This window comes from Scardinius erythrophthalmus (genome assembly GCF_964197995.2).
Source record: "Scardinius erythrophthalmus genome assembly, chromosome: 1".
Classification (NCBI taxonomy): domain Eukaryota; kingdom Metazoa; phylum Chordata; class Actinopteri; order Cypriniformes; family Leuciscidae; genus Scardinius; species Scardinius erythrophthalmus.
In genome coordinates, this window is record NC_138221.1 from 27,124,607 (window position 1) to 27,138,892 (window position 14,286).

The 14,286-nt window shown below is 35.9% G+C and overlaps 1 protein-coding gene across 2 annotated transcripts in view; it reads right to left on the reverse strand.

Annotated features, from left to right (window-relative positions):
- Positions 1–1,054: 1,054 nt before the first annotated feature.
- The window catches only part of LOC308704466 (cytochrome P450 2K6-like), a 31,583-nt gene continuing 18,351 nt past the window's right edge, over positions 1,055–14,286 (reverse strand). Inside the window, exons 5-9 of one of the 2 annotated variants that reach the window (XM_081388799.1) lie at positions 9,208–9,387; positions 2,781–2,922; positions 2,242–2,426; positions 2,017–2,158; positions 1,055–1,933 (exon numbers count right to left, since the gene is read on the reverse strand). In XM_081388799.1, the coding sequence (XP_081244925.1) occupies positions 1,746–1,933; positions 2,017–2,158; positions 2,242–2,426; positions 2,781–2,922; positions 9,208–9,387 (837 nt within the window). In that variant the 3' untranslated portion in view covers positions 1,055–1,745. The remainder of the gene's footprint in view (positions 1,934–2,016; positions 2,159–2,241; positions 2,427–2,780; positions 2,923–9,207; positions 9,388–14,286) is intronic. The other variant, XM_081388800.1, reaches the window with a different exon arrangement.

Below are 14,286 nucleotides of genomic sequence, written 5' to 3' on the forward strand. Positions count from 1 at the left end.
TATCTCAATATGTTTCCTTTTTCAGATCACAGCATGATTATGTCAAAACATAACCAACACTTTAAGATAACATTTTACTTTGTTCATTTAACTGTTATAAATCAATAACAGCAGACAAACAACAGTAAATATTGAAGTAAACATATAATGGTCAAGAGCCCAACTAAAGTAAACACCCATCACCTTAATGGTAACTTACAATTTGTGATTTTCTTCTTCAGTGATTCTGCTTGTTAACATCAGGTGACTTCAATAATGCTCAATCATCACTAAATTAATCACTTAATTATCTCATCAGCCCTAAATGCCACTCCATCTGAAAGCAGGTGATGTTGATTTACTACTAATCAAGGAACCGGCTTTACTGACGAGATGCGCATAACAATATCGCGATTTAAATCGCCCTGCCCTAATTGCTATGCAGAGGTGTAAAGACCAGGTTCAGAAAGTAAAAGTCCTCCTCAGTATTTTGTTCCAATCACCTGGATTTGCTAATTCAGACAGGAGAGAGAACTAATTAGTGAAATCAGCTGACTGAGTTTATGGGTGGAATAAACATATGGCAGGACTTCTACTCTGGGCCCTGGATTTCCCACCTCTGCAAAGGTGACATGCTTCATGCCGCAGTGCATGCTGGGAGCCACCATAGTATAAAACTCATGGCTCCAAGCATGCATTGCAGCATGAATCATGTCACCATTGTTGAGATGCATATGCTGATTCATGATGTCTGTGTGCTTGTCTAGAAAAATGTTGAAAATATATTTAAAAATCTAAATTCAGAATGTTTGATCTATGTCAAATAAGTGTTGTTGGTGAATCAAATCGATTAATAACAAATAACCACATTTGGTCAGGGATAGGCTTAGCAAATTAATCTACTTCATGATGCTGAAAAGACATCACCTGATCAGCTTAGTTTCTGTCTAGGTTTTGATAAACACTGTTTAAAAGGCCACAAGCTCATGAAAAAAGTTAAGTCAAACTGCCCAACTAAACAAAACACTGATCACCACAATGGTGACCAAACATTTTCAATAAAACATCAACATCTAAACCTCATGCTGAGATCTTGAGAGATTTATTGTCTTATTTTATTTGCAGTTGATTTCAGGCTGTGTAGCTTTAAGTCAGTTGTAGATGTTGTGTTTAATTTTATGAGAGTGCAAGCATGATGTTGAACCAACATCATATTGTGACATTGATTCAGTGCTATTACCATTGATTTTTTTGGATGACGTTTCAACATTTTTTTCAACATTAATTGCGGATGGAAACGTGATGTGGTGCAGCAAGTAAGACAAGAAAGTGAAAATTAAATGTTTCAAACAACTATTTCACAGTCTGCAGTAGTGTTTGTATATAAATAGTGCCAAATAGCCCTTAGTTTAGGGACTGGGTGGCTTTTGGATAAAACTGTTCAAGAATCTGGCAGTGGGCATTTACACTGAAGTCTCACAGCAGACACACCACTTAAAACAGAGCGTTAATCAGGCGGCTAAAATGAAGGTTGGAAAAATGCCTTTTATTTCTAAATTATGACAATTTTTTATGTAATATTCATACTTGCATTAGTGCACCCCAGGAAACATAAAACAAAAAAAGCAGTTAATTCCCCATTTAAGCACTTGAGCAAAGCTACTTATCCAAAAAGAGATTAAATGTTAAAAAAAAATGTATGTTTCCAATGAAAGTCCATTCAACAAATTGTGACTTTCTACAGCAGATTGAAGGCTTGTATATTATTAAGAACGTTTCACTGCGCACAGTTTGTGTGGGGCTGGGTTCAGGGTGAAGCCCACGACTGGTGTGAGATGCAGATCATCTTCAGACACTCCAGGAGGAGGAGTGAAGCGGAAATGCTGAAGGAGGGTGGTGAAGAACAGGAAGAGCTCCATCCTGGCCAAACTCTCTCCAAGACAAATCCTGCGGCCTGAGAAAAGACGATAAGCAAAGTTCTAACAAAAATCACCAGTGATGGCATAATATAATAAGGGAGTTTGAAGTCCACAAGACCTGCAGAGAAGGGCAAGAAGGCGTCTTTTTTGATAAACTGGCCCTGCTTATTTAGGAAGTGTCTTGGGTTGAAGCTGTCAGGAGTTTCCCACTCATTTTTATCCCTCAATACAGATACCAGTAGTGGGAACACACTGGTACCCTGCATAAAACAACACAAATTATCAATGATAAACGGTGCAAACACATAATCAAGAACACATCATGCTCTTATTGGAGCCAGACCTTCTTGATGAGGAATCCATTTAGATGAACATCACAGGTGGTCTGGCGGGCGACACTTATGGGTACTACATTAGCAAATCTCTGCGTTTCATGGATCACAGCGTCTGTATATGGTAAGTTCTTTCTGTCTTCCACCACTGGCTGACGTTCACCAATCACTTGGTCAATCTCTTCTTGGACTTTAGCTTTTGTCAAGCCAGAACAACATTTAAAAAACCAAGAATGTAACATCACAAAATTGTTTAAATAATCCCTGATTTTTAGGCCTCTTTACAGTTTCTTGACAAGGGTATAGACAATTTGAGACTTTAATGTAGTCTATAGTATAGTATAATTGGAAAAACAAACCCTTGTGGAAAGAAAATATATTTCCATATATTTATGATCAGTATATTAAATGATTTAAATATATAGAAAAATATATGAAATAATATAATGCGTTAATATCTTAAAATAAATTGAATAATACTTAATCGTATGGAAATATATTTTCATTTCGCAAGGGAAGATTTTATGAACAAAAGTTATTTGAGCTGTACCTTGTATTTCAGGGTATTTGGCCATGAGCAGAAGACTCCAGCGCAGTGTTGTAGTCGTAGTGTCAGTACCAGCAGCAAACAGGTTATTAATTATACAATGAAGGTTCTTTGAATGGAATAGAGTGGCTGATTTCCTTGATCCCTGCACAATCATGATGGTGACATCGAAGAAAAAAAGTGATGTGTCAAAACATTAAAAAATAGATCATAATAAAAAAAAATATATTATGATTCTTCCACTATTAAAGGTCCCGTTCTTCGTGATCCCATGTTTCAAACTTTAGTTAGTGTGTAATGTTGTTGTTAGAGTATAAATAATATCTGTAAAATTATAAAGCTCAAAGTTCAATGCCAAGCAAGATATTTTGTTTAACAGAAGTCGCCTACAAAAAAACGGCTGGATTGGACTACATCCCTCTACTTCCTTCTTTAATGACGTCATTAAAACCGTGTTTTGACTAACCTCCGCCCACAAAAATACAGGCGTATTGATGGCGAACGACAGACGTGGTTGATGTTTATCTATAATCGGATACCGCAAAAGTTTAATTCGAAGTTGTTAGTTTGCTCTGTCCATTTCACCACGGACTGTTTTTCTAACCTGGGATAATATCAAGCAGGCTTCTCTCAGCGTTTCATACTGACGAAGGGGACAATTTCAACTATATTCCAGCAAGCTGTAAGTAGTGATTTACTATGGAAGTAGCGATCAACTTCACATCGTTTCTCTTAGTAGGATGAAAATAATCTTACTTAAACTGTGATTAATATACAGAAAGCGATCAAAGAACAATCCCGTTCCAATCGCCCAAGCTGTCAATCACACAGCGCGAGTTTATATGGGCACTTGCCAAAACTCGTTATGAAATCAATGACGCTTTTACACTGCACAACGAAGCTCTTTCTGTATTTATATACATCATGTTTGCAATGGTGAAATCAGTGAGTGCAGAAACTGTGTTGCAATGATACACAGCAAAATCCCCAGTGTTAAATTAACACTCCTCAGTGTTTATATGTGTCCACACTACAGGGTGTTAAAAATTAACACTGAAGCAGTGTTGAAGTTAATGAGATAATTAAGTTAACACTGAAGCAGTGTTGAAGTTAATGCAATAATTAAGTGATTAATTAAGTGATGATTGGCTATTAGTGGTGACACCTGATGTTAATAAGCAGAATCACTGAAGGAAAGAGAAAAAACAATAACAGAAAAAAGAGAAACACAAGAACTACTGACTTCGAGTCATTACACATTGTTGCACTTATTATTACTAGTTTGACTTTATTTCTGTCATACATCGACAAAAGTTCTTGAGAGTCAACAGAAGTTTAGACGGTAATATTTTATGGGATTTTTCTTTTCAACTTACCATTTTGGTGGTCAGTGTTTGCTTTAGTTGGGCTCTTGACCCTTTTAATTTTTTAATATTAGTTTTTCTCTGGTTGCTACAACTCTGTGTTTATAAAGCACATTTGTTACTGCAAGAGAAAACATGACCTGCTCACAATATGTTTTGATGATAAAAACATTATCATGTAGTGGCCTGATTCACGAGTAGGGTCTGCCTGCAGAGTCGGAGGCTGCATTTTCAGGACCCCACTTTTAGGACCGCATTTCTAGGACCCTAGGTTTTTAGTGACAGCGCCACCTACCGAATTAGAGGACCAGCGAAGATGGATGACAATCAGAATGTGAGTATCAAATGCGAATAATTTTTTACAATTGCGATGCATTTAATTGGAAAGTTAACGTAGCAAACGTGATGGTGATTTGCTAAATAAATAGTCTTGAATGCATAGCCATAGTATTTAGCCTCTAATGCTTGAAAATGAATTGTTAGCACGTTCATTTAACGGAACTGTTGCTTGAAAATGAATTGTTAGCACGTTCATTTAACGGAACTGTTGCGTGATAAGCCTGTGTTGACTTATTGACAGCACAATAAAACTGTAGCATGTTCGTTCTGAAAGCTTGTTAATTACTCATTGTTCTTCCATTTTAATTCAGTTAAAATAATCTTAATGTTTTCATTGTCACGTGCTCACAGTCAGCCTGTTTAACGTTACCCACAATACATGTTATGTGTAGTATGCGTCTACATGCGTCTCTTCATTTTGACATGGTTTTATAATGTGTGCTTTAAATATTATATACATATGTAAATGTGTGTGTATATATATATATATATATATATATATATATATATATATATATATATATATATAGCCTATATATATATGGTCAGAAAAAAAGTCGTGTCAATGTTATTTCTATTCAGAGATGGGCTTTATTGACATGAGTGTTTCTAGAACCTTTGTTCCCACAACATCAAAAACTTTTTTTTTTTTTAATCTTTGAACAGTATGCAATAATAGTATTATGAACATTAATTGATATGTGTGCACTGTTTGGTAACTAAGAAAAAAAAATTAAAGAGTAGAACATGTTCAACTAAATGTTCCTTATTTAATTCACTTCTCTTTCTCTCTCTCTCTCTCTCTTAGGAGTCAGTGATGATGTTGTCCATGAAGTTCTGTTTGTGGTCCACATAATGAACAAATTTGTTTTTGTGTGTGTTCAAGTTCAGTTATTATATATTATTTTGTAAAATATTTTGTGTGTGCAAGTTCAGTTATTATATATTATTTTGTAAAATATTTTGTGTGCAAGTTCAGTTGTTATATATTATTTTGTAAAATATTTAGTGTGTTCAAGTTGAGGTGTGATATATTATTTTGTAAAATATACACAATCTACCCCCAGAGTCATCCTTGTCTTCCCTCTATACTTGAAAATGTGGTCGATCCTAGTGACTGAAAAGACTATAACATGATTCCTTGTTTATTTTACTTGAGTTATTATATTATGCTAGACCCAATAATTTCTCAACATTCCTAGGAACCAGGTTTAATTGCAATAAATAAAGTAGTATTTGGGTGTAATAAAACTGTAAAACTCTAATGTAGTTAAAACTGGGTGGGTGGAAATACTGCCTGGCACAACTAGGGTCCTGGAAATGCGTTCCTGAGACTGCGGTTCTCCGAGTCGGTAGGTGGCGCTGTCACAAAAAACTAGGGTCCTAGAAATGCGGTCCTAGAAGTGGGGTCCTGAAAATGCAGCCTCCGGCTCTGCAGGCAGATAATATTGTGATTCACTGATGTGAGAGTCTAGATTTTTGACTATATGCTTGATGTCTTGTTTTAGTATTGGTGGTTGTAGTATTGGTCTACAGTTTGAGATCCAACAGCAATATGAAAAATTTTGAAAATACTTTGAGCAAAGAAGTTATTGTGTTTAAACGCACAGACATCAAGAATCAGCATATGAGTCTCAACAATGGTGACAATAAACAAACTAGTGACAAACAGATCAACTCTGAACATCACAAAACAAGCTACTAAAGTCAGAACAAAACAATGGCAAAATAAAAGCCAACAGAAAAAACAATGAAAATCACAGGACAATTCAGCTGCATAATTTATTCATGTTGCAATGCATGATGGGAGCCATTGATGCATTCTGATTGGTGGCTCCCATCATGCATTGCAAAATTAAGCATTTGTTTGATTGTCACCATTGTTGAGATTCATATGTAGATTATTGATGTCAGTGTGTGATTTTAAATCCTTCAGATCTTTAAAACATTGCTGGAAGTAACTACTGAAGTGAAAAATTAATAAAACAATTAGATAACCAGTTTATAAGGCTGGGTGACATCATTGAATCAGGTCACTAGTAATTTCATCATTGAATCATAACCAGGGCTGAATTTCCAAAAGCATCTTAAGCCTAACTTGATTGCAGACCAACTGCAACAAATGGTCTATACGATCAAATTAGGCTTGCAATGTTTTCAGGAAACACAGCCCAAGTCATAGTTTCTCTTGCCACAACACATATGCTTTATAAACACAGAGTTGGAGCAGCCAGAGAAATACTAATGTTAAAAAGTAAAGGGTCAAGAGCCCAACTAAAGCAACCACTGACTACCATAATGGTGACATGAAACGAAACATTCCATAAAACATTACCATCTAAACTTATGTTAAATCTAAATAAGACCGTGTGTAGATGTATGACAGAAATAAAGTCAAACTGGTAAAATAATAAGTGCAATAATGGTTCAAAGTCAGTAGTTCTTGTGTTTCTCTTTTTTCTGTTCTTGTTTCTCTTTCCTTCAATGATTCTGCTTGTTATCATCAGGTGTCACCACTAATGGCCAATCATCACTTAATTAATCACTTAATTATCTCATTAACTTCAACACTGCTTCAGTGTTAACTTAATTAACTCATTAACTTCAACACTGCTTCAGTGTTAATTTTTAACACTCTGTAGTGTGGACACATATAAACACTGAGGAGTGTTAATTTAACACTGGGGATTTTGCTGTGTAAAATCTTTTTTCACGCGATCAACAGACTGTCATCTGCTCAATGCTCATCACTGCAACCTTTTATTTGATTGAAATAGATCTAAATACTTAAAAAACTTATCACGATTCGTTAATCCCGATAGCTGTAATAGTAAAAACGTATAATAGCTGTAATAGTAAAAGTTTTCCAGATAGTTCCACATGTAATGCCAGATATTTCAGCCAATCACATGTCAGCCAATCACAGCAGAGGGCGTTTACATTGAAGTCTCACAGCAGACACGCCCCTTCAAACAGAGCGTTCAAATCAGCTGATGAAATCAGGCTAGGAAAAATGCCTTTTATTTCTAAATTATAAAAAAATTTGATCTAAAAAACATACTAACATTATAAGGGCACCCCAGGAAACATTATAAAATAATACAATTACCCATGGAATGGGACCTTTAATATTTTCAATTGTAACACTTTGGGCCCTATCTTGCACCCAGCGCAATTGACTTTGTACACCGACGCATGTATCATTCCTATTTTGCACCCGCGCAAAGCGCGCTTTTCCCTCCACAGAAGCACGTCGCTAAACTAGGGAATGAACTTGCGCTCCCTGGGCGGTTCAGCGCAAAAAAGGAGGCGTGTTCCGCCGCAAACGTTCCTTCATGCTATTTTGCAGGTTTAGAAAACAATTGCGCCACTAACCAGGAAAAAATTGTTTAAAGTCAGTGGCGCGTTGCGCATGTTATTCATATGCTACTTTAAGGGCGCATGCTTGGCCATAATCAATGTAGCGTGTGCACAACGCGCATACACTTTGATTCTCTCATCTACACAGAAGCAGCAGTTTTCATTTTTGCATTTTCTTTATTGAGCTGCGGCTCAATATTCAAATACTGGTAGTGTTGCTGTTAGCAATCTGCAGCACGCATTCAGAAAGCATCTGAAATCAACATCTACGATAAGTGAACACTCTTTTACTCCATACTTATGTGCATATTGTGTGGTTTGCTTATTAAATGAACAATCATACACTGTCAGAAATAGGGGTACAGGGTACAGTAGGAGTACCCCCATAGTACCCCCATAGGGCATATTATTGGACCTCAAGGTACATATATGTACCTTTTTGAGGGTCAAAAAAGGTACATAATATATTCCCAAGCATTAAAAGGTACATATATGAACCTTTTCTTTTAAAGGTTAAGGTACAAAGCAAAAACTCCAGTGTTAAATTAACTCTCCTGGGAGTTTATATGGCTCCAGACTCAAGAGTGTTAAAGTGTTAAAACACTCAAGAGTGTTTAAGTTAATGAGCTAATTAAGTGATTCATTGAGTGATGATTGACCAATATTGACGAAACCTGATGTTAACAAGCAGAATCACCAAAGGAGAAAATCTCATTTTTTAAGACACCGTTACGGTGATCAGTGTTTGCTTTAGTTGAGCTCTTGAGCCTTAAATCATTAACTTTAGTTTTTGTTTGGCAGTTGTATCTGAGTTATAACTCTCAGATGAACAAAGAGAAAAATTGATTAGGTGGTGTTGGTTATGTTTTGTCAAAATCATATTTTGATACTCTTCAGTGTTCTTTTAACACTCATATTTTAACACTCTTACACTCTTGAGTGTAGAGTCAAATAAACTCCCAGGAGAGTTAATTAAACACTGGCGTTTTTGCTGTTTCGAACTAAGCCATTTGGCATGCGGCTTCATGGTTCTTTGGGATAAAAACAAGCCCTTTTTCATGTCTGCTGCTTTGTTGGGCTGTTAATTCATGTATGTTACATGTGTAGCAGTGGCATGTCTTACACACTAATAGCAATGTCTGTGAATGTATTGGCAGTAGCAAGTCTCTTTACTTGCTCTGCAGAAGCAGCGTAGCATATATATTCTGCCAAGACCAAATACATTAACATTGCCATATCCATTACCATGCCAATATCTATTACCATACCAATCTCTCCGGGACAGAACTAAAGTTAATGTTGTGTTACTAAAAATCTTTGTGTTACCAACTTATTTGAATATACACGTATGTCAAAATAGATAGTACCTCATCCTTCTGCTGTTGAATGAGGAAAGAATCAACAATCCCTCTGGGCTCCTGAGGGTTCAGAGTCTTTATCAGACCGTTTACCAGTTCCTCACTTTGTTTGAATGCTTCTCTGACATTGTTCATGATCAGTTTGTGATTCTTTACAAAAGGACGAAGCCAAGGAAACATGTTGTAGAGCTACAAACAAGCAGGAAAAGACATTTATCAATGTATGTATTTACTGTGATAAAAGGCTCTTTTGACTTTTTTTTTTTCACTACATTGTTAACCCTTGCTGTAAAAAAAGGGCCAAATTCTGACAGTATCATACCATTTTCCATTAAAACAGTAAAATACCATAGAAATAATGCATTATGGGTAATATTTGTCATTATCGAGAAAATAGCCTACAGGAATATACTGTGAATTAACAACTCTCAAAGTCGACACTCCGAGGCTGTGTTCAAAATCACTAGTCTATTCCCTACATTAGTTCACTAATATAGTCCACTTGACAGAGTGAATGAAAAGAACTGAATTCAGAGACTGATGAACACCTGATAAGAAGAAACACTGAAAAACAGAGAAACAAGAACAAAAAAATAGAAACACAAGAACTACATCTGACTTCCAGCAACACTGAGTGTGAAACCAGTTTACAAACCAGTTTAACATTATTTCTTTCATACATGTACGAAAGTACTTGATGACAATTAACATAGATTTAGTTGTTGATGTTTTATTGGAAATAATAAAGTTTGTAGTCACCATGATGGCGATCAATATTTGCTTTAGTTGGGCTCTTGAATCTTTAGCTTTTCTCTGGCTTTTGTAACATCTTGGTTACATATGTAACTCTTGTTACCTGAAGAAGGGAACAGAGACGTAGTCAGATAGCCCGTACTGATTGGGATCATGCTTAGGGAGGCTGTCATCTTCGAGTATTGATAAAACAAGCCAATGCACATTTGTGCGAGATTTGCATCTCACGCTCCACCCTGCAGCGTGGGTATCAATTAGGGGTGCACGATATATCGGCCGCCGATATAATATCGGCCGATATGGTCATTTTTTTTACACATCGGTATCGGTCCGATGTCAAAATAGGGCCGATGTGAACAGGCCGATATTTGACGTGTGAAGTTGAAGATTAAGTTACTGATGCTGACTCGTGCAGTGAACGCGCCTGAGAGAAATACACATTTCATACAGATGACATAAGCAGAGAACAGTCTGTTTTCTTTCATTTTGAATTGTTCTGTTTAAAAATAGATGTTTCAAGCTTTCTATATAGGCTATGTCTCAGGTCTGTGAGGCAGGTAGGTTTCGGTTCATTTGAGACGCGCTTCAGTTCACGCGCTTTCGCCTCCATGTCCTGATTAAATATTTTCTAATATTTACGTTGTTTATTTTTGATGAAACATTGATCAAAATTAAGATACAATTAATACAAAACGAAATTAAATTTAAAGACAGGCTTTGTGCTTTCTGTTTGAGGTCTCTGTGAAAGTTTTAAAGCAGTCTTTGGACGTGCGTTACAGAGAACTGTCCCGTCAGTAACATTGTTAACGCAGTCCAGTGCGACTTATGATTTTTCCCTCTTCATGACACATTTTTGATTGATCGTTTTTTGACTCGTAGATATTTGAATATTGCTTGATATTTGATACCCGTTCGAATTTGATTTTTCTCAAAAGTGACCGCACGTGTGATTTGTGGATTACTGATAAGCGCGAGTGGAGAAACAGGCGTTTATTATTCATTCTCAGTGTTGAGAAACGTAGCCTTCATGTGTTACGTTATTGTGTTAATAATAACTAAAGTATCCTACCTAATTATGTTACATATTTATTTTGTATGAAAACTAGCGCGTTCGTTACTTATGGATTAAAAAGTAGGCTACCGATGTATCAGTGCTGCGCGAGCTCTCCCTCACAAACACGGACGCGCGCACACAGAGAGAGAGAGAAGATAATTGTAAAATGAAAAATTGACGGGCTAAGTTTAAATTTTGTTCTTGCTTGTTTTTTTTTTCTTTCAAAATGTCAGAAAGCATTTTGTATTATCCATCCGTGTTTTTAAAATTCGTTAAATGACGGACGTTTTACTGTTAACACAGCCCATATGTCGGATTCGTCTTATAGCATACTTGTTATTATTTTTAGAATAAGTGATTCGTTATGCTATTATTGGACTCCTGTCTATTCATTGTCAACTGTTTTCTATAAATATGTTTGAATTGGCTAACATTTATTCAGCTAATGCGTGTCCTGTTTAAAATGTGCAATGTTCAAAGGCAAAGACAGCACGTCACAAATAGAAGCCCTTTTCCCTGTGCTATTTAGTATCATATTTGGATATTGGAATAATAAATTAAGTAGCCTATCTTAATTGTACACAATGTTCCTGTTTTTTTTTTCCTGTTTTCTAAGGGTTTCTTAATTTTAGACAAGTTGACCAGCACACATTATATGCAATGCAATATAATGCATGTGTGTCGTATGTGTGACATATTTTGCATACAGGTAAAGGTGCCCAATATCAGTCATTTCTAAAGTAAAAAAAAAAAAAAGTGTTTTGGAAAATAGCTCTTTATTTGATAATCATTAAAATTTGTTTTCTATACAGAGATATCGACATCGGTAAATATCGGTATCGGCCATAACAGCAATATTAATATCGGTTATCGGTATCGGCCACAATTTTCACATCGGTGCATCCCTAGTATCAATACGTAAGTGGATGCACGCAGCATTTGTTTTTCGTTGAGGAGCCGAGTGGAGCCCAGAGTCAGTGGTGGTCCAGCAATAGTGGCAACGGGACTACAAGGGTTACATACGTAACTGAGATGTTCCCTTTCAGTTCGGTCACGTTCGACGTAGTCGATTTTACCGTACTGATTGGGATCCCAATTAACACGCCACCTAGTGCTGCCCAGAGGTGGGTAATCCAGGAGTCAAAGAGTAAAAGTCTTGCCATATGTTTATTCCACCCATAAACTCAGTCAGCTGATTTCACTAATTAGTTCTCTCTCCTGTCTGAATTAGCAAATCCAGGTGATTGGAACAAAATACTGAGGATGACTTTTACTTTCTGAACCTGGACTTTACATCTCTGCATAGCAATGCCACATGTCAGCCAAGAGCAAAGAAATAAACCAGAACTGGACCTTATCGAAGCCAAAAAATCTGTGTATATTAAATATGGAGTAATTTCAGCCACAGTCTCAGATGAAATCAACTGAAGAGAAAAGAAGACATTAAATCTGTGAAGATCTCAGCAGAGGAGGATTAAACAACTCCACAAACAGCATTACCAGCTTCACTTATTACTAACCAGACTGACTTTATTTCTGTCAGACGTCTACAAAAGTTTTATTGAGAATTAACAGAGGTTTAACTCTAATGGGTTTCATTTGAAGTCACCATAACAGTGATTAGTGTTTCCATTCGTTGGGCTCTTAACTCTTATTACATATTTTGTCTTTTTTGGCTGCTGTGACAGTGTGTTTGTCAAACAAATTTGCAGCAGCAAAGAAAGCTAAAGTAGATCAGGTGATGATGGTTTCCTGTTGATGGATTTATAATCATCATGAAATAGCCTGATTCACTGAGGTCTTTTAATCTAACAATTATGTTATGTATATATATGAAGAGTTTGGTTCCAAAACGTGATAAACGCCATTTTTAAAAAAAATTGAGTTCCCACAAAAATCAGTATTGTATAGGGTCGGTATTGAAAAGTCAATTTTAAATTTTACGTAAAATGCGATATCCGCCGTGTTATTCTGTCATGCACGTTATTCTGTCTCCCTTTCTTTCCAAACCGCGTCAAACGTCTGTCACACTGACACGTTGACCCCAGGGGATCTTTTGAAAAACTTTCAATTGTTTTACTCAAAGTCAACGAAAACCGAGCAGGACCAAGCCATTTTACAGATGATCGCCGTCAAAAAAGTTCAGGAGGTATATCCTAGCGATGGCTGATTGAATGTATTTTTAGTCCAGTGCCTGTAATAAGATATTGACCGAGTTCAGAGGCTGTCATATGTGGATCAACTTATTTTGTTGTGTATTTTCAACAGTTTCAATATGAAAAATAACTTTTATATTGATTCAATGGATTAAATGCATTTTGAAAAAAAAAGTGTCATGAATTTATTGCATTTTGGGGAACAAATGATCAGTTTTTATAATAAATCTTTGAAAATCAAAATCTGGATTTGAATTTTTTTTTTATTATAACCTAAAGATGGTTATATATTATAATATATTATAATATTTTTTCACAACACAAACCCTGTGTTACTGCAGCATGAGATCCAGCAATATTAGAACAATCAGTTAGAAAACTTTAACAAACATGAACACGAAAAAAACAGTGTAATATGACACACACAGACATCAACAATCAGCGTATGAATCTCAACAATCAGCGTATGAATCTCAACAATGGTCACAATCAAAAGTACCTTGCTGCAATGCATGCTGGGTACCAGCATAGTACAAAACTCCCAGCATACATTGCAACATGAATAAATTATGCAGCTGAATTGTCCTATAATTTTGTTTGATTCTAAATATTTGCTTTTATTTTTTGCTGTTGTTTTTGTTGTGAATTAGTAGCTTTTCAGTGATGTTCTGAATTAATCTGTTTATCTAAATATTTGTGATTGTCACCATTGTTGAGATTCATACACTGATTGTTAATATCTGTGTGTGTCGGCATAGGCATTTTTTTTATTATTTCATGTTTGTTAAAATATTTAAACCGATTGTTATTTTTCTGGATCTCATGCTGCAGTAACACAGGATTTGTGATGTGAAAATATTAGAGGAACAACATAATTGTTAGATTTTAAAAACCTCAGTGAAACAGTCTATTTCGTGATGATTATAAAATCATCAACAGGTAACCATCATCACCTGATCTCATTTCACTTTAGCTTGCTTTGCTGCTGCAAATGTGTTTGACAAACACACTATCACAGCAGCTAAAAAAGACAAAAGATATAATAGGAGTTAAGAGCCCAACTAATGGAAACACTAATCACTGTTATGGTGACTTCAAATGAAACACATTAGAGTTAAACCTCTG